Here is a 21432-nt window from a genome sequence, read left to right on the forward strand (position 1 = left end):
ACAGTAACTGAAGGCACTCTCCTGCCTTGACATCACTTTGCAAGACAGAAGTCACTTTTCTTTAAGTCTTAATCCAATGCTCTGACTATCATCCACCGTCCCCCAAGCAAGGCTCACAGGTTGGGGCACTTCTACTGACCCAGGGCAGCCAGAGTTCCTTGACACTATGCATCAGACTCTGGACCTACATGGTGACAGAAGAGAACCATCTATCTCCTGAATGGAACTACAAACAAATCTCCAGACTACTCCGAAATGTCAACAGGCCACATGTTTAAGTTATCAGATCACAACCAACTGTTGAGTCTCCTCGAATCTGTTCAGCCAACTCCTAACAATTATCTATTACATAAGGGCTATAATTCTCCACTTTCCCCATGATATAGGGAATCCAGGCCATCCTGTCTCGATTCTCTGATATCACGCCCCACCACCACCCCATCCTTGGCTACGACCTCGGTTTCAGCTTCAGCCATAATTTACACTTGTCCCCACAGTTGGACTGACTTCACAGCTCTAGGGAAAATGCATTGACCTTTGAAACCAGCAAAGCAATTCCCCTAGTGAAGGGAGCAGGACTCAGGTCTTCCCTTGACATCTCAGAGACTCACTAGAGGTACTTCCTGTGTAGGAAAATTCGCGCCCATAAACACCAGCATCAACAGCACTGAAGCAGAAAGAGAGATGGGAAGAGAGATTTTCTTTGTCAGTGAACAGTTGCTGGGAATATAGAGACCCCCAGGGCTGTGGCTTTCTCTAATGGCACCATGGCAGAAAGGCTGGGATATGCAGCCCCTGGGACTTACCTTACGCATGTCTTTGCCAAAGGTCTCGCTGTAGGTGGTGCCAAGGATTTCAAACTGGACATAGGGATTCGAGCTGTCCTCCCGAAATTCCATCACGCCTGTGAGGCCAGTGATATGACCCTGCAGGGGACAAGGGAAGGCCACTAGTGAACAAGGAAATTACGAGTAGAGTCAAAATATGAAGCAGGACCGCCACTTCCCAAAGTATTTACAGGAGAAATCCCCAAGACTTGCACCTGTCATTCATACAGTGCACTGACAGTTCCTGCTACATGCCAGACACAGTGCTTGCTGTGAGATAAAGCAGTAATAGCATTTGTTCCTCCCAAGACATAAACTTCCCCTTGTGACCCAATGCAGGTGCTTCTTTTTTTCTGATGCCAGAAGGATCTCAAAGGTCACTGGGAACCATATTTGACACACAGCCTTAAGTTGCAGGGCAGTAAATGAGAGCATTACTTGGGAAAATATAGCTTTGTTACCTATGCCAGCTTGGAAAAATTTGTACCCATCCCTCCCCACACCCCAGCTTCAGCCTGAAATAAATCATATCTATGCCACAGAGTCAACAGCACTGAAGGAGAAATATACAAATAAATAAGGCATGTTGTCAGAGGCAATACTAGCCCTGCTCTCTCTTTAGCAGCTTTGTGAGTTCCATAGGAAAAGCAGGGCAGTGGGGGCTATGGTGGTCTCATCCCCATCAGTCTTGTAAGTCTGGGGTAGGGTCTCACTCAACCTTACCTCCAATGAGTACTGAGAACACAGAGACTGAGCCCAAGAGAAGCCCAGCTTTATCCTAGGCTGCAGTAAATTCAAGCCACCACAGGAACATGTTTACTACTATCTAAGCCATGTGCAATTTATCGTAACTAAAACTCTTTAACACTATAGATTTCTCTAAATGCTCTTTTGAAAGCCTCTAAAAACCAATTCACTCTAACAAGTCTTGTGTGAATTACTCAATTTGTTTCAAACCCAGTCTTCTACCATGGCTTCAAGTGGAACATGGCCCGTGGGCAATGTATGTGCACAGGAGCACGCACGTACACACACATAAACATGCTGAGATCCCAGATGATTGGCACACGACAGCATCCACCAAAACTACCTCTGGTGTAAACAGTGGCAGTCTTCCTGGTGGCATAACAGGCAGACAGAAGATAGGCATAGGAAGAGACATAGAATTGGTGGTGGTCTCCAACTTTCTAAAACCAGGTCTCCTTGAATTAAAGTAGAGGCAGTAATAACACATATGCGTAGACGCAGCTCAGCCAGCTTTCAAATGTGGGGACAAGAAGAGTGACAAAATAGGAACCTGAAGAGAGGACCAAGGAGGCATATAAAGCGCTCAGTTTCAGATCAGTTGCTGCATGGGCAGAGTGAGATTGTGAGGAGTCACCTGTCTCCAGTCTTGGCCCACCCTGGAAGTATACTCCTTTGTACACACCTTTTTGATGGTGTCTAGCATGGACCGCCCTCCATTCCATGGCTTGGTGGATTTCCGGATGCAATTGAGGCTGGCCATGCTATGCCACTTCCGGTCCTCTAACTTCCTGTGGAAGGCATTGGCCAGCATGAGAACGCTGTCATACAGGTAGAGGTTGGAGATCTACAAAAAAAAAGGAGCGATGAGACATTTTTCAATTGGTCCAATTCAGGAGAGAGGGGGAGAAGCCAGTAGAAAACAGCGATAGGAATTAAGACACGGTGATTGATAGCTATCTACCAGCCTCTGGTTCCCTGTGTTTTCTCAACAGCTCAGTCAGGTGGTAGAGTTCCAGAAAGTCAGACCTAACCCTCCAGGAAAAGATTGGCAAGCGGACTGGCACATCAACACAGAGAACCAGCAGGCACAACACCGTGACTGAGGCTTTCGAGCAGACAAGTAACTTGCTCAAGTAACATAAAGCAGAGAGAGAGGAGGGTTAAGAGGGTAAAATGAGGACATGGCATGGGCAAAGGAAGTAAGTGGTGTAAGAAGGGGCCCTCCTAATAGGTCCTCAGGCTATCCCAGGACTCTTGAGAGATGATAGAGATTTGGGCTTGGGCACTGTGGCTGAGCTTTCTTGTTTAAGGCTGGCACTCTACCACTTGAGCCACTGCTTCACTTCTGGCCTTTTAGATGCTGAACTGGATGTATGAGTCTCAAGGACTTTCTTGCTGGGTCTAGCTTTGAATGCAATCCTCAGATCTCAGCCTCTCAAACTGCTAAAATTACAAGTGTGAGCCACTGGTGCTAGGAAACAGTCTTTTCATGATAATTTAATCCTATGTTATAACTTAAAGCAGCCACAGACGACATATCAGCAGATGAAGGCAGCTATGTACCATTAAAGCATTATTTTCTAGCCAAGCACTGGTTGCTCACAAACCGTAATCCTAGCTACTCAGGAGGCTGAGATCTGAGAATTATGGCTCAAAGCCAGCTGGGGAAGGAAAGTCCTTGAGACTTTGGTCTCCAACTAACCATTAAAATGGCTGGAAGCAGATCTGTGGCTCAAGTGGTAGAGCACAAGCCTTGAGCAAAAAATGCTAAGGGACAGCGCTCAGGCCCTAAAATCAAACCCCAGGATTCATTCTCTCTCTCTCTCTCTCTCTCTCTCTCTCTCTCTCTCTCTCTCTCTCTCTCTCTCTCTCACACACACACACACACACACACACACACACACACACACACACACACAGACATAGAGAGACAGAGAGACAGACAGAGAGGTGCAAAGTCCATGCTGGACAGTCTAGGACATCTCACTCGTAACAATCAATGGTCAGTCAAAGTGGGTCAAAGGGACCAGTCAATGTACACCTAAACAGCAAGTAGCCTACTAAAAATATTTCACACAAACATCACTAGATAGAAATAGGAGACTATGTCAGCCTCACTGAACTCCTGGGAAGATCAAATAGGCTTCTTGGCCTGCAAGAAGAGGCCCTGTGATCTGCAGCCTTTCCTCCTCCACCAGTCCCCACACCTCAGGCCTATTCTTTGCCTTAACTTCATTTCTCACCCGTCTTGAATCTGGGTGCCTCAAATGTTACGCCTCAGATGAGAAGCTTTGTGGCAGGAACTACCCTCCAAAACTGAAGCTCAAGTCCATCAGGAGCCAAAGAGAAGGAGGACAAAGCATCAGGCCTGGTACAAAGCTCATGCCAGCTCCAAGGGCCATTTTCACCATGACGCAGCCAAACAGAACTGACTGTTTCCCCTGCAGGTGCCCTTCTGTCCTGACCATCCCTGGAGACTCCTGTCCTGTCTAGAAATGTCCACTTTCCTTGCCGTGGTTATCATGGGACCCGTGTGTGGTGCCTCTGCATACCACTTACATGAATGGGAAGTGGGTGGAGGAAAGACAGCTCTCATGGAAGAGACAGGGTGTGTCTGGGTAACTGATCAACCCTGACCCAAAAGCTTGGTCTCAGGCCAAAGGGCTATAGTGCATTAGTGTCTGGGCTGTTCCTCTGAAGACCTGCATAACACAGGTGCTTACACGACAACAAAGTCTAGAATTACTCCCATCTGGGAACTTGACTATCCCACATGGACCCCTGTCACAGAACCATGTCCCCAGTGAGCAAGACTAAACCCCACCCACTTCCTTCCATGGCACTCCTCAGAAGCTACCACCACTGCATAGACATACTTTTGCCCTTTAAATATAAAGCTATAAAAGAGAAATTTTTATAAGGATATGTAAGGCTTGGTATGTATTTAGGTGCTTTCAGTGTTGGTTTTTCTTTTTGCTAAAAGAGTAATAACTCAAAGCTGAGAGTCCTTGATGGTCTGAAAATTTCTCAAGACATTTGTGAGACTCTCAGTGAAAGTAAAACTAAATCGCTTAGTGCTCTTTAGTCAGCTAGGACCCTTCGACCTCCACCCCTACCTGAATACCACTTATACATTATCAGCGCAAGCACACAGCACTGCCTCATGTTTAGCCAGACTAGCACTTGATTGAATTTCTCTCCCCTCCCAGCATTTCTATTCAGGACGAACTAAAGCGCTCAACAAATACATGAATGCAGAGAGGCTTGCAACATAGAAGAAAAAGCAAACATGACTCAGAAAGGCCAAAGGAAGCCCTTCGTCCTCCCACAAGTGTGTCTGCTTGGAAGAAAGAATGAATTCTAGTTCAAAGGAACAGTCTTGAGCAATGCTCTTTTCCAGGCATGGATAAGCCTTCCCACCTCCTCCATATCACCCTTTTCCATGGGCTTCTACACATTGTCAGTTCATAAATGTGTTTACCTCACCAAAATCTGAGGGTTTTTTTTTAGCTCTTCCTAGTTAATGTTTGATAGATATGTACATAATGAATAGGCATATGCATGGATAGAAAGATAGATGGGTGGATAGATGAATGAGTGGGTGTTTGGATGGGTGAGTGGGTGGATGGATAGATAGGTGATAGATGTGTAGATTAATGAGTAGATGAGTAGGTGGATGGATATGTAGGTGATGGATGGAATGTAGGTGGATGGATAGATGAGTAGATGCGTGGGTGGTTGAGTAGGTGATGGATGAGTGGATGAACACATGGATAGATAGGTAATGGATAGGTTAGTGGCTGGATGGATGAGTGGGTGGATAAATGGGATGGGACGGTGATGGATGGATAGGTAGATGGATGGATGGATAAGTGGTAGAGGGATGGATGGATAAGGTGATGGATTGAGTTTTGGATGGACAGCTAGATGCATAGTTGATTAGTAGGTGGATTGATGGACGATTAGTCCTTAGGTGAATAGGTGATAGATAGACATATAGTTAGAAGAGTCTAGGTGAAAGTACAGGTGGTAGAGTGGATAGATTTTGTGCTTAAAAGGTACAACTTAACCCAAGAAAGATTTGCTGTCTCCAACTTGGACTTGGAAGGGAGTTTCCTTCATTTGTATCTCATGTAAATTCTGAATAAAATGGACAATATAGGAAAGCCCAGATCATGTTGCTCACCAGAGGAAGAGGGTTCTATAATACTATGAACCATGTTTTTGACAGGGACTTAGCATAGACCAGCTGAAGGCCACACATTTGTATTTTGGGCTGGCAGAGCCATGGGAGCTGCTCTTCCAATGATACCACCCAGATGTTCAGAGAAGCTGGAAATAGCAGGTAGAATATGTCTGGCATAGTCTAGCCTAGCGTCTATAGCAGGCACTGTGTTTGGTACCAAGTTATTCTGACCCATTGCCCACCTGGGCTCAGAGGCTGCAGCACTGGGAAGCCCCCCAATGTCCTCTTTAAATTGACATTTCTGCAGCAGGCAGCCTCATTCCATTCTCAGGGGAGAATGGAATTTTGTCTCATATCTGCACATTCTCCCTTTTCATTTTGAGCCGTGGTCATAATTCCACAATGCATCCCACAAGCATTGCTCTGGTGACTTCCATCCTCTCCAATTCTCCTCCCGACCCTTGTCTCTTACCCTATGCCTCTCAAGCCCTGGGATCTATTCACAGTGCTATTCTCTCTAGCAACAACATATTTCCCAACTTTTAGGAATTTGTGAGAATTAAAAGACAGAGTATTTTTACAGGGCTCACAATTTGAATTCTAACTATTAAGAAGGCTGACATCTAAGGATCAAAGTTCAAAGCCAACCCAGGCAGGAAAATCCAGGAGACTCTTATGGACAGATAACCATGGAAAAGCTGTAAGTAGAAGCTGTGGCCCAAGTGGTACAGCAGCATCCATGAGTGAAAAAGCTAAGTGACTATGCTCAAGCCATAGGTTCAAGCCCTAGTACCAGCACAAAAAAAAATAATAGAGAGGGAGGGAAAGAAAGAAAGCCAGAGAGGAGAGACTAATAGAAAGAATGTATAAAATGCCTAATAATAATTTGCATGGATACATTATTGCTCAGTAAATGTTTGTGGAACTAATGAAGTTGAATGACGAGTTCTACATCTGTTCTTAGAAGCAAATACCAAATTAAAGAGCTCTCAAGATATTTGCATAGAGGTTGCCTCTTCTTGGAAGGTGGATGATGGTGGATTGAGGCCACACAAGGGAAAGGTACAGGAGCTGGGTATAGATACATGCTGTGTGGCTCCCCTCACTCCAAGTCAGAATCACAAAGCATATGCCTCCATGAGATGGCAGGATCCTGAAGAGGCTGAATTTCAAACTTCATTTACCCATGTCACTATGTCCTCATGGAGGAAACAGAAAAGGGAGGACACATCTCTGGGAGGTAGGAGAAGTTAACAAGGAACTCTTGCTGGGAGCTAGCAGTTCTTGAGAAGCCAGGTGGAGCTACTCAGCTGTTGGAGAATTAGAATCCAATCCATACACATCGACTGACACCCGAAAGACAGAAAAAAACAGAATTTGAGTTTTCTTAAGAGTTTTCCTCAGAACTCTTGTTACATCTGTTAACTGTATTTTATTAAGGAACCTGTCAACAGAAACAAAGCCTGTTAGTAAGACCATTAAGTGGACCATGATAAGAAGGTAAGAATGTACTTAATAGTCAGGTCCTAAGAGGAATGAGCATAGAGATGACAGAAAGGCCAGCAGGATACAGAGATGATGGAGCACTGGGGAAGGAGGCATGGTGTTCACTAATATTGAATACTCCAAGCCAGAAGGACTTAGAGGCTGTTGATGTCACTGCATTATAAAAATTCACTGAGATTCTAGATTCTAGAATACTGTAATAGCATACCATTGATGGGCTGATATATAACCTACAAAATTCTGTTTAGGAGAATGGACTTCCAAGCTCAAAGGTTATCAGAGTTATTGTCTGGTGGAAGGCCTATGTCTTGACTTTCAGAAGATGCCTTTTTGTTGGGTCCTCACGTGGTAGAAGTGAAGAGCTCTGGTTCCTTTTAGACAGTAATAGGTCCATTTCTTTCTTTCATCATTTTTTTCTCCTTTTTCTTGTGCTAGACCTGGGGCTTGAACTCAGGACCTGGGTGCTATTTCTGAGCTTTTTCTCTTAAGTCTAGAATTCAACCACTTAAGCCATGGCTCCACTTTCAGCTTTTTGGGTTTTCAATTGGAGGTTAGAGTCTCAAAGACTTTTCTGCCCAGACTGGCTTTGAACTGGCTCTGAACAGGTCTCAGCTTCTAGATTAGCTAGGATTACAGGAGTAAGCCATAAGTGTCTAGTTTGGCCCATTTCTAAGATCTGTAGTTTGATGACCTCTTGTTTTTCACATATGCATTAGGTCATAAAAGTTGGCTCCATCTCCTGACTCCATCAACTTGGGGATCAGGTTTCAACATACAGAAGTTGAGTGGATACAATATTCAGACACTCCCTAACAGCTTCTTTGTGTAGTTGAGGATTTATTACCTTATTAGTTCAAGAAATGACTTACTCCCTGTCTGGGCAAGGACATAGCAGGTGGAGGCTAGCCCTTTGAAAGCCCAGATGCCCATTTCACTTATTGCAATACAGATTAGGACCTGAGGTCATGAAATATCAGCCCTTACATGATATGTGCTGAGCTCGTCCACAGAGCTCATCCAAGCCCATTTGATGAAGGCAGCAGATGCCAGCATCTGTCCACCATCAGCCAGGAAGACAGAGGTCCTGGCTAGACAGGAGGATGCGCCAGACTGTCTGCCTCCCAGGCACTGAGGCTTGTCTTCCCCATAGTAAATCTGTGACTCCAGTGAAGACTTATAAGGGCACTTTAGCTGTGTCCCTGTCTGCTCTAAGGGATCAAGGATAGTTATGCACCTGCATTATCAACCCTGAAGGTATAAGATGCTGAATGGTCAGCCAAGGTCAAAACCACAGAGACCAGTTGCATCTTACACCAGACCATTATCTTCCTGAACCAAAAGCTGGATATGCGGGAAACATTTTCATCAAGAAAGGCTCTTCCCTTCCTCCAGGCTTCTAAAGAGCCTAGGAATCTCTGCCCTCCATCATTAATCAAGCAAAGTGGGCTGTTCAGGAGATATCTCAGAGGCAAACAGCAGCCACTGACCTTTAACAGGATCTTCAGACAGTCTCTGGTTAGCCAGCAATGTCAAATAAGCAATGGACAGTAGGCCCAGGGGGAGGGGCAATCTGACATCCAGATGCCACAGCTCAAGGAAACCATCCCCGGGCTAGATCTTCATGTCAAACTGCTGCCAACCAACCTGTTCTGAGCCTGGCCAGAGGCTAGAGCAGATGGTGGCAGAGGGCAAAGGGGAGGCAGGAGGCTCGCTCACCACTGAATCTGAAGGAATCTATCTGTACCCAGGACTCCCATTGTACATGTGGCCACCTGAAGTAGAACAGCACAGCTCTGTTTACCTGGGCACTGGTCTCTGACACACACCACCCTAACCTGCCTGTCAAATGCGCCTGTAGGATCTTTACAATTAATGAAATATTGAAAGTGACATGAAATCCAAGTCTCTGGAGAGAAGGTAGGGATGCGGAGGGTGGCTTTCTATGACAAATCAATAGAAACCTTGTAAAATATAGAAAGCTCTAAAGATTAGGGATCAGAGCCAGGCACAAATGGCTCACATCTGCCATCCAAGTTACACGGACAATGAAACCTGACTATCACAGTTTGAAACTATCCCCAGAAGAAAGTCCTTGAGATGCATGGGGCATGAACTCTGGGCCTGGGTGTTGTCCCTGAGCTCTTTAGCTCAAGGCTGCCGCCCTACCCCTTGAGCCACAGTTTCACTTCCCATTTTCTAGTGGTTAAATGGAGATAAGAGTCTCATGCTTTAGTGCCCAGGCTGGCTTTGAACCTTGATCTTCAGATCTCAGCCTCCTGAGTAGCTAGCATTACAGGTGAGAGCCACCGCACTAGGTCCTTGAGATTCTTATGTCTAGTTGATCACAAAAAATAAAAGCAACAACAACAACAACTTTAAAAAGCCACAAGTAGAGCTGTGCCTCAAGTGGTGGAGTGATAGCCTTGAAATAAACAAGCTCAGGGACAGGACAAATGCCCTGAGTTCAAATCCCAGTATCAGCAAAAAAACAAATAAGATTGGTTAAGAAGGGAGGGGAAATGAAATGCTTTAATAAAATGACTATATGGGGTGAGGATGATTCCACCAAACCATCAACAACATTTAAATGCATAAAAAAAGAGAAATTTCAACCCCTGGGGAATATTCGGTAACAATACTCTATTAGCCCCTTCAGCTTAATTCTTGGTCATAGTGGCCAGATGATATAGTTTACCTCATTTGCTGGTCATCCTTCGGAAACACATTTGAATATAAATGGAGTGGCAATGTGATCATTACAGACCTGAAGTCTCAGGGAAATGCAATTCTGAAGATAGGGTGCTATCCAGAGTCTCTTTGGATCAAGGCTGACTGTGAAATCTCAGCAAAAGTCTTGGGGTTCTGAGGGGCCAGTTATCACTTTTATTACTGGCTGAGTCAGACAAGCCCTAAACTAACGTGTCAAGAAAACAAGAATGAGAAACACTGAATTCAGACACTGCTTTGTAAGGAAAAATAAACAACAACCCTGGCATGCTGGAAAATACAATACTTTGGGAGCCATGAGAAGCCACTTATTTAGATATTTTTCTTCCGAAGGACTTGCATTCTACTAAACAGCAACCAAATTGATTTGCTATAATAGTTCTTGGTGGGTGTTCAAACACAGATAGCCCTGACCACAGGCTTAATAGAGGAAGATAGAGTTTCTGAGGCCAGTTCAATTCAGTGGAGAAGCCAGAAGATGAATGAACTTGCAGGAAAAAAAATATATACTCCATTCTTTTTATTTACTTGTTCATTTTTATTTTTTGTACCAGTACTAGGGCTCAAACTCAGAACCTGGGTGCTGTCTGTTAGCTGTTTTTACTGAAGTCTGGAGCACTACCACTTGAGCCACAGCTCTACCTCTAGCATTTTGGGGGAGTTTAATTGGAGATAACAGTCTCAGACTTTCTTGCCCAAGCTGACTGGTTTCAGTACGGGACCCTCAGGTCTTAAACCTCCAGGGTAGCTAGGATTAGCGGTTTGAGCCATTTGCACCCAAAGATTCCTGAACTACTGTCATACCAAGAGCGATCTGGGGAAGGCACTAAGATGGACTGAGAAGCTCCATTTCTGGGAGGATTTTCATTAATTTTGTCAAGACAAAGTTAATAATCCGTGGCATCAATTTTTTTCCCCTTCAGTTGGCTGTTCTAAACATCTTAGAGTCTTCTCGATAAATCTCACAGCTAGAGGCTAGTAGAAATTAGTTTGCCTTCTACACTGTCATTAGAGAAGACAGAAGTAATCATACCTGAGGAAACTTGAAGTGATTGGCTTGTAAATGAGAATCTACAAGCTTCCCAAGTTTCAGGAGGAGTAAATAAATCTCATTCCCCTCTCTGCCCCCATCATATCCCCCATTTGAGAAAGAAAATGCACCAGAGATTTCCTTAAGAAAGTGTTTTACATGGAGACTTCTAGAGACCATTTGACTTGTATCAAGCCCTACATTTTTAACACGTTTACCCAAGAATCCCCTATGGAGGGCCTTCAAGAAACAGGGTCTCCAATGAAGAGTTACATGGGAATCAGCAACATGGCCTGTCCTCTTCCAACCTGTGACTGAGAATCTGTGGAACTGACATGGATAAAAGAGAGATGATAAAGCTTGAGACAGAAGCTGAGAAGATAGGAGCTACTCTTCTATTATGATAATCCTTTTAAAAATACGCTTAGGAAGAAAATGGAACATATTATATAGTTAGCAATATGCAAACTAGGTATAAATGATAGACAAACATATGCAGGTATACATAAATATGCATAATAGCTAGGTAGATGATAGATAGATAGATAGATAGATAGATAGATAGATAGATAGATAGATAGATAGATAGATAGATGGATGATAGATAGATAGATGCATGCATACATACATGGATGGATGGATTGATGGATGGATGGATGGATCGATGGATGATGGATGGATAAACAGCCATGTTCATCCTTTCCATGGAAACTCTGAACATACATTCCTCCTGCCTCAATGACAATGATAATGGTAATAGTTCTAAATGTTTTCCACATGTTCTCTCAGTTTTCATGATGACACTTGGGGATAGGTAATATTCTAGTCACCACTTGACAGAGCAAAACACAGAGGCACAGAATGACAAATAAATAACAATCATTAAGTGGTTCGTAACTAGAGTTAATGGGATTTGAGCCCAAGCAAATCTGGTCCTTGTCCTGCTGCTGCTATGGCTGTAACTCCAAGCTCTCTCTGATCTTTTGCTTTTCAGTTTTTCTCTTTGTTTAGCTCCTGGAACAGAGAAGGGTAGGGGACCTCAGAATTCCTAGTTGGATAATTCTGTTATGTCTTTGGGGATATATGTCATATCAGAAAGCCCTCACCTGGACCTGGCCCCTCAGCCAGCCTTCTAGTCTTCCGTGGCCAGATTGTTTGCATCCAATGTGCCTGCTATAAACCCACTTCGTTTTATATTTTTGTCTGTAGGAAACAGATTCATTACATACTTCAACACGAAACACTGTCAACTCCCCTGCCCTAAACTATGTCACCCACTTTTGTGCAACAGGAAGTGATCCCTGAAGATGGAGTGTGGTTTGAGTAGCAAGAACTGGAGATGTGGATAGAAGGACAGAGGTACGGCCAGGGAAGAGATGGTTTAAGACTGGAGAGGGATGAAGCCATTCAAAGGGTTGAAGAGCTGGAGAGGCCTTCCAGGGAGTTGGAGGTGCACATGCTTTCACTTCGTTCAGGGCAAAGGTTTCTCCTCTCATTATGCATCGAGAAGGGCAGGCACACAGTGTGGACCCCTTGTCTAGTGTCACATTCATCCACATGGAGAGCAGAAATGACACATGAGCAGGATCACTGTTACAGCATACTTGGTCATTGTTATTTCTTAAATAGGCCAGAGAGAACAAAAGCAAAGCAGAACAAAAATGTAAAATTTTTACCAAAGGCCTTTCTGAGCTATGAGTACAAGTTCAAGTTCAAATTCATGGTCCATGAAGAGGCTACTCTCTTGCCAACCCTTTACCACTTCAGGAAGTCCCAGACATTCCATCCAGCCCATTCAGCTGATTGGTTATACCTTGGAGCGGTGGACACCAAGAGAGGGCATTTATTCCACCTAAATTCAGTTCCTGCTGTCTTTCCCAGCCATTGAGAACCTATTTCTCCTGTGTACTATCTGCTGATCCATGTTTCCTCCCCTCTCCTGATATAAAATAGCATCGTGGGTTCAATGTTTTGGCAAATTATGTATGTTATCAACCCATTTGAGATTCTAATAACTTACCCCTTGAAATGTGAGACCTCCTTCCCCAACCCCTCCACAATAATATTGACATCAAAGATGTCCTGTGAGTGGCTGAGACTCAGCCAACTCTGACCTGAACCCTGGGCTTCTGCTACCTACATTTGGTAAGTTCCTTACTTGAATAAAGAATGTGGATTGGTTTCAAATGCTGAATGCTGAGCATTTCACACATACAAAGGACCAGACAACTTCTAAAAACCCAATTAGGAATTTCCTTCTGTCCCACAGCTCCTATAAAACATCAACAATTACCAGGCACTGGCAACTCATGCGTATATTCCTAGTTACTTGGGAGGTTGAGATCCAAGGATCTCAGGTCAGCTCGAAGCCAGCTCAGACGGGAAAGTCTGTGAAACTCTTATCTACAGTTTATCACCCAAAAGCTACAAGTATGGCTGTAACTCAGTGGTAGCATACTGGTCTTGCGCAGAAAAGCTCAGAGACAGAGCCCACAGCTTCAGTTTAAGCACTAGAGCTGGAACTAAACACAGAGAGACATCAAGAATCATCTTACTGAGTGCAGCACTAATAGTGAAATTGATTCAGGGGAGCCAGAGGGCATGACTCTATAGCATTTCTTTCCTTGTCCTCAAACATCAAGACAGAAAACTACCCGTCATATCAGGCAGGAAGATGCCAGTCTATTCCAAAGCTAGGCATTGGCTAGGCTAGGCTATTCCATCTAGGCTACTAGATGAGCTGAGATAGAATTCACATGTGCCGGAACAGTAGCGAAAGGACTAACTGTAGATAGTTTGTAGGGCTTGCCTGGGAAGGTACACGGAGTAGGTGGACAGGTCCTGGCTGTGCTCGCCCAGCAGTGCTCCCTGGATAACTTGAGCCTCAGCATTCAGAAGATGTGCTAGGGAAGTTCCAAGTTCCTTAGCATGTTTATGTTCTGTGTCCATATGAGTGACTTCTTACAAGAAAGAGCACAAAGGCATTCTCTACCTCTAGCCCTGCCCAATAAACCCATCCCTTCAAAAAGTCAATAACAAGGCCTGAGAAACAGCAATCTCTTCCCCCACAAAGGTATAACGTTCTTCTTTTTTTGGTGCCAGTCCTAGAGCTTAAATCAAGGCCTGAGTGCTGTTCCTGAGCTTTTGTACTCAAAGCTAGTATTGAAGATATGACTCTTACAAACTTTCCTGCTGGGCTGGTTTCAAACCACAATCCTCAGATCTCAGCCTCTTGAGTAGCTAGGATTATAGGATTATAGCCACCAGTGACCAAGAGGTATAACTTTTAAATACTAGAGGCCCAAATTTATCTTACACATGTGTGTCAATGGACTCCCCAAGAACTACAGTGTAAATAGGTGTCTGTTAGTATCTAGCTTTGCCAACTCAGGGGATTCTCAGTTTTTATAAATGCTATTTTGCCCATTTATTTTCTACTTCTTTCACTATCAATGAGCATGATTTTCATTTGCTTGTTTTGAGACTTACACACCCTTTCTATTTTCTTTAGGTCTTAGGTTCATTTACCTTTGAATTTTTTGTCTTTTTCTTTTCTCTTTTTAGTTTATTCTGTGGGTATTACAAAATATAAATCCTTTTGTTAAAAGTGTGGCTATACATATAGGATGACGCTAAATGAAAGAACCTCCAGGATATAGAAATAAAAGCCATATCATGTATGATTGTTGTCCTTAATGTACTATGTTATTTCTCATCTCTTTTGCTGTTCCTTGGTTATCTCATATTGTTACAGTATTTCACCTTGTTATCTGATATATTGTATATATGTTTATTTGTTTATTTGAAATAGGATAGGGAAGGGGGAAAAAGAAGATGAGGTGCTGGGTGGGGGGAGGGAAATGGGGACCAAAATATGAGAAAGGGTATTAATGTTTGTGAAGTAATGTACCTTCTATCTGGCAAATATAATGTAACCCTTCTATTAATTACAATAAATTATATATGTAAAAAAATACTAGAGGCCCACTGTGTGCTAGCATTTTCTGCTTGCTAACAACAAACATAGTGGCCTGCTGATACTGTCCAGCTGACTGGTTTCAATTTTAGCAAATGACAGAGGTCTTAGTAATTAAAAGTGGTTGGCAATAGCATTCAGCTCATACCCAGGAAACCCCAGAACATTTTGGGCCACAAGCCAAGGGTGTAAGTGAGATGTACCCTACCCCCCCCCCACGGAATTGTATATCCCACACTGACCTGGAGCATCTGGAGGTAGCCTTCCTGAGGGTCACAGAGCAGAGAAGAGATACGGTGGTTGTTCCTCATGCATTTCTGGTTGTCCTTTGCAGATGGGAAGATTTGCCGGACCACCGTCATTCTTCCAAGGGCACTGTGGACCAGATCCAGGATCTCGGGGTCACTGATTTCCTACAGAAATAATCACATCTGTGCTTACTATCCATTCATGAATAATTTGAAAGAGATCAAGGGATGAGGCTCAGGTCACACATATTCTTATTTATTTACAGCAATACTTGTTAGCCCTTAGGTATACACAGAATTGTTTTAGCTTTTCCTCTACACCAGAGGGGGTGGAAAAAAAAAATACAAACATGTCAGAGGCTAAAAGATGTCAGAGGCTGGTTTCCACAGGTCAAGATTTTAGCAACCGGTGTTGTCACAGCTCACAGTAGATACAAGTAGGCATTACTTAGCCAGATGTACTGCTGTATTTTCTATTGGGAGTCATCAGACTTATGTAATCAGGGAAAGCCAAGTTTCTCTGACTTGATTAGCCAAAACACAATGTGTTCCCTAGAATTCTTTCCTACTTAGATTGTTGGGGTTTCTTCCAATGAAAAATTCACAACTATATCCATTTGTTCCACAAAAATCTACCCATCATCCTGTATGGTGTTTTTTCTATATTTAACACTAGTGATACAACAGGAGTCACCCACAGTTCTGTCCCAAGAACCTCTCCTTTTCCATTACTAGATGAAATATATACCGAGTGTCTCAGAGACTGAAACACCAATGATGCTATCCATGCCTTTGTTTATTTGATGCTTACAACAACCCTAGAAATGCAGTGAAGTATGTTTTAGTATCATTCCATTTTGCCTTCAGGTGCAGACATTGCAAAAGGAGGGGCCTTCAGAGGCCATGAGAAATGTCTCACATACTGAACTTGAAGCTGAACTTACTAGGCACAGTGTTTGCATATGTGTGGGCAGAGTACAGCCGGGAAGCTTGTGGTGCTACACTGGCTGCAGTACAGGACAGAAAAACTCTGTTCAGGGTGGAGCCCTCACCAGATGTGCAGTGCCACAGGCTCCACCGGCCTGGGGTGGGCCTGGGGTGGGGACATTTGTGATCAGAGGGGGTTGATCATAAGTAGGATCAAAAATAGGTCTTGAACCCAGGACCCCAACAGAGGTATATGGGGTTCACACACCCAGAATGCTATAAGATGACAATGAATACACATCAAGCACTCCATGAATGGGACAGGAATAGTTAGGTTAATTGAAGTCTCAGCTCATGGTCTCCACTGGCAGCTGGTTACATGTGAAGACTTTACCTATGCATAATTGTATTTTAAAATGAGCTTTAAATTTTTCTCCTTACAGATCACCCAAGCTGAAATTCTATAGTGGTGTAAATAGAGCTAATGAGGTTAGAAATTAATGATGACTGATGACGCATTCCAAAAGTAGTTAGAAATTAGTGATCATTTAAACCACAGCAAGACAGTAAACAATGTATTTAGGATGTGTCTAAGGAAACATGTCAGGGAAGGGTTACAATAGGTTAAAGTCCCATGCTGAATCAGGAAGAGAGTTGTGGCATACAAAGAGTTGTGGCATAATCTGTAGTCTCCAAGAAGGCTGGCCTGCAGAGATCACATCAAGTTAAATTATCCAAATTTTTCATGCTGTTTTTGTGCTAGAATCTCTCAAGACAATGTTCCAGACAAGTCTATTTGAAGGAAGATGAACTTGCTAGATTGGAGCAATAGACAATCCAAGGTAAGAAGACTAGTTATGCAGAACAGACCCAGAACACAGCAGGTTTCAAGGAGCACAGTAAAGGATAAAGCTGAATCTGGATATACATGGTCAGCTCTGCCCCAGCCACTCTTGGGACCAAGGCCCTACCCCGAGCACAGACAGAGGATAAGAGAAATCACACCCTCATATCATCAACCTATCCAGGTACACCAGCTATCTACTATTCCAGAAACCATATGAAAGTGAGGAGCTAGGTACTGGTCACTTCTACCTGTAATCCTGACTTAGGACACTGAGATCTGAGAATCCAGATTCAAATCAAGCCCAGGCAGAAAAGTCTATGAGATTCTTGTCCAATTAACCAGAGCAAAGCAGAATGGTGGTGTGGCCCAAGTGATAAAGCACCAGCCATAAGAAGAAAAGAAAAATGCTAATCAAGAGCATGAGGTGCTGAGTTTAAGACATAGTACTGGCATAGAAGGAGGATGAGGAAGAAGAAAAAGAGGAGAAGGAGGAGGAAGAGAAGGAGGAGAAGTGGAGGAGGAGGAGAGGAGGAGGAGGAGGAGGAGGAAGAGGAGGAGGAAAAGAAACAAAGAAAGAAATTGAGAAGCTTCTTATCTAAAAATTGCATGATATCATGAAACACCACTTCAATTTCCCATAAAGAAGTGAATCAGAGCTAGCACCCCTCAGAGGGGAAATGGGTGTGTCTCATATTATTTCTTTTTTCCCACATCTTGAGGAGGCTATTACAGGACAGTCATTTCCTAGAAGTCCTTTTATTAAATTTCTCATGTTTCCTCATTTTCAAAAGCAAATCTATAGACCCTGGTAGACCCTGGAAACCTGGGAGTTGACTTACAAGACAGCCTAGAACAACCATCGTCTCTCCTGGCAATTCACAAGCCCTGGGGGAATGACTCTGTGAACCAGGGAGTGGGAGTCTTCTCAGCTTCCCTGATCTGCCCTTTCCTTCTGCCTTCCCAGGACTTCTAAAAGACTTGGCACAGCGTCCTGCCAAGCCATTAACTACCATATGCCTTCCACCATGAGAGTCTGTTGGAACGTGTGGACCATCCTGTGTCACCTGGCCTGGCTTGAATCCACTCCATCTCTGCTTGCTAGTTGTTCCTATACTCCCCCTGGACTATTCCTCTCTCTCCAGAAACATGTCCAATCTGGGAACCCATGGTAACAAATAGCCCCCACTTCTTTCCCTCTTCCCAATTCTGAGTCTATCTGATCAGTCCATTCTGGCAGCAATATGGCAGGCCCTGGTCCTGTCCCAATGTATCTGCTAGGCCCCTAGGGTAGCACTGAAGTTTTTCTCACTCCTGCCCACTAGTTCCTAGCTGTTATATCTGGACCACAGTGAGAGGCCCCAACTTCCGAATCATCCTATGGAGACACAGGGTAATTTAAGCATTCAATTAAAACAGAAAACATTTTCCCTTTGTACCAGGAGAAAAATCTTCCCCCCACCCCACCAAGGACTACAGTTGATGAGAAAAGAAACAAGCCACTGGGTAACACAGCACTCTCAGAAGACAGTGAGGTAACAGAACACATCAGACACAATGCTCACTGGAATGCACAAGCAAAATCATTCCGTATTTCTCTTCAACAATGTGAGCTTCCCATGACCAGCTAATGTGGGCCAACTAATGTGTCAATGTGTCAATGGCACATTAGTCTCATTCTATCTTTCTTTGTGCTCTTCTAGTTCGCTCCAGCCACATTGTTTTATAAACTGCACATGTGCCTTTGTACTAAGTATCCATTAGCATATTGGTTAGACTTTATTGACTAGACTTCAAGCCTTACATGTGACAAAATTCTCTTTCTGGGGTACATTACTGAGTTTCTTTTCATATTGAATTGTGGTTATAGACTCAGTTTTGTTTTATTTTTTTTTCCATTAATAGAAAAAACATTTTTATCTTATTCGTGGTTTTGTGTCTTTTGAACTCAGGGACTCATGCTTGTTAGGCAAGCACTCTAACACTTAGCTATGCCCCCAGCACTTATTTGCTTTAGTTATTTTCCTAGCAGAATCTTATATTTTTGCCCAGAGCTAGCCTCAGGCCATGTCGATATTATTCTTCTTTAAATTTGTTTATTATATTCTTTAAATAGTTGCACAAAGGAATTTCAGTTCAACATGAAAATGTATAAATACAACACATTTTTTAAAGGTACACTTGTAGGTTAACCACTCTCTCTTCTGTCATGGAAGGCAATATGACACTATCTTAGATTTCCATTATTATGCAGATACTAGTTTCCTATAGCTGTAATAACAAATTATCACAAAATAAATAGTTGAGAATAAAAAAAAACTGCATTGTACTTATAAACTGATTTATTGAATGGTAGCCCTTTATAAAAATTATATAAAGATAATGAAATATATTAACAGTATGAACTTATACAAGCCAATTTCATGTGTTGTTAATTTAATTATCAACAATTAAACCTTGCTTCTCCTGTCAGAAAATGAAAAAAAAAAGAACTGAAAGATAAGACTAGGCCTTGAATATAGTCATAGGCAAATATTTAGCCTACCACACACAAATTTTTTTAAATATGTATATGGTCTGTCATTTTTCTGTAAATACATTTCAGGTTTTATTTGTCTTTGGTTTCCTACAGTGTCATTCTGTGATATGGCTAGATGTGAACTTTTTGTCATCTTCTTGATCCTTAGTCTTGCTACATCTGGTTTGTTTTCTTCTTATAAATCATAATGTCCTTTAATATTCTTTCTACTTCACTTTCTCCTACTTGCTTTTAGAAATTTAGTCAAAAATATGCTAAATATTGTTACTTATCTTCCATGTGTCTTAACCTCTCATGTTTTTGTTTCTGTGGTTATAGTCTAAGTAATGCCTTCGTATTTTCCATCTTTTTCTCTGTAGGTCCACTCTGATGTGTAATGTCTCCTTGTAAGGTTTTTAACTTACTAGGATTTGTGACTTCCCTGTGTTTGGTTTAGCTAGCCTCAATTCTGCTTTTTATTTTTCAAGGCACATACACCACTATTTTTAAGACATATGTAAGTACATTTCTTTCATAGTGTAAGTCAGAGATTATGCCTCTCTCTTTATCTCTTTCTCGGTCTCATTGTTCTTATAACTTCTCTAAGAATTCTGAGTCTAGCTGCCATTCACATTATTTCAGAAACTGTTTGCCTGCAATCTACTTCCTCCTCACTGCCCATCTAAACCACTGTAAATTAAGCTCTCCTTTGAGTTCCCTTAGACCCCACAAACAACATAAACTTGGGGCACAAACCTGCATGAGTCATCAGTTTTTAAGAAAATGTCCCTTCCGTGCAACTCTGAAGTGAAAATGGGAACTTTCCCTTGCATTTGTTTCTCATTAATTCTTAGAATGAGGATATGTTACCAGAGCTAGGGAGAAGTCTGACACTGGGCTCTACACAAGGTGGTCCTTTGACTTGATCTTCTATGTCCTGTTTCCCACAAAAACAGCTTGGCCAAGACATTCAGGACAAACATTAAATTTGAAGCTCGCATCTTGCCAAGAGTTTCCATTTTCTTTCTATGTTGTGTCTCTATGGTTCTTACTCTTGACAGCTGCTATTTGATTTTTCTTAAATATACCATTTTCAGCTATTTTAGTGCTTTTTTTCCCCCATTTGGGAGTGTCATTCAAGCTAATTACTCTTCCATCGCAACGTACTACTAAACCTTTTGTATGTATTTCAGATTCTTTAGTTCATGATCCTAATTCTTTTTCTGGAACACACACCTGTGCCCCAAATTGCTCCCCATATGTCTTGGCTGTATGACTGGTTAAATCCCAGCTATTATGCTATAATTTATACTTGTTTCATTTGACTGCCTTTCCCTAAGTTCACTGTCATCAATATTAGAAAAAGCACTATTTATAAGGAACTCGGAAGACATATGAATAATTTCCTCCATTTGACCAAATCCTAATTGGATTCTTGCGTCATCTACTCTGGTAGATGCAAGAGGACAAGCTCTCTGTAGGTTCCATCTGACTTCCTTTGAAGAAATATTATGAATTAAGACTACCCTCACCTCCTATAATCTTACAGTTTACACCATAAATCTTTTTTCTTCTACACCACTCACTCAAGAAATTAGCCCTGAAGGTCAATGGATTATCATTAGAAACAGTTAAAATTGAGTATCTGGAACACTTAACTGGTGACAGAATCTGGATAAAGAGGCAGTAAAACACTGCTGGATATGTCTCTATTTTCAGTGGGAAACAATACATATTTGTGATTTGTTATGATTGTTTTAACAATGGAATAAGTACAGAAGGAAGGACAGAAATACAGAGGGCTATGGTCTCAAGTTAACATCACATTCTTCATACCCATTATCAGAAAGAAATAGGGGGAACAGACTCTTTTGTGCCTTGTAGCATACTTATAGG

General features: G+C 42.6%; 1 protein-coding gene across 2 annotated transcripts in view; it reads right to left on the minus strand.

The window, feature by feature from the left end:
• Grid1 (glutamate ionotropic receptor delta type subunit 1) overlaps positions 1-21432 on the minus strand; it is a 705187-nt gene that overhangs the window by 215169 nt on the left and 468586 nt on the right. For both annotated transcript variants that reach the window (XM_090346710.1, XM_090346711.1), the window contains exons 6-8: positions 15242-15412; positions 2257-2418; positions 807-926 (exon numbers count right to left, since the gene is read on the minus strand). In XM_090346710.1, coding sequence (XP_090202836.1) covers positions 807-926; positions 2257-2418; positions 15242-15412 — 453 coding nt within the window. The remainder of the gene's footprint in view (positions 1-806; positions 927-2256; positions 2419-15241; positions 15413-21432) is intronic.

The sequence above is a fragment of the Megascapheus bottae genome, chromosome 15, assembly GCF_031878675.1.
Source record: "Megascapheus bottae isolate mThoBot1 chromosome 15, mThoBot2.hap1, whole genome shotgun sequence".
Classification (NCBI taxonomy): domain Eukaryota; kingdom Metazoa; phylum Chordata; class Mammalia; order Rodentia; family Geomyidae; genus Megascapheus; species Megascapheus bottae.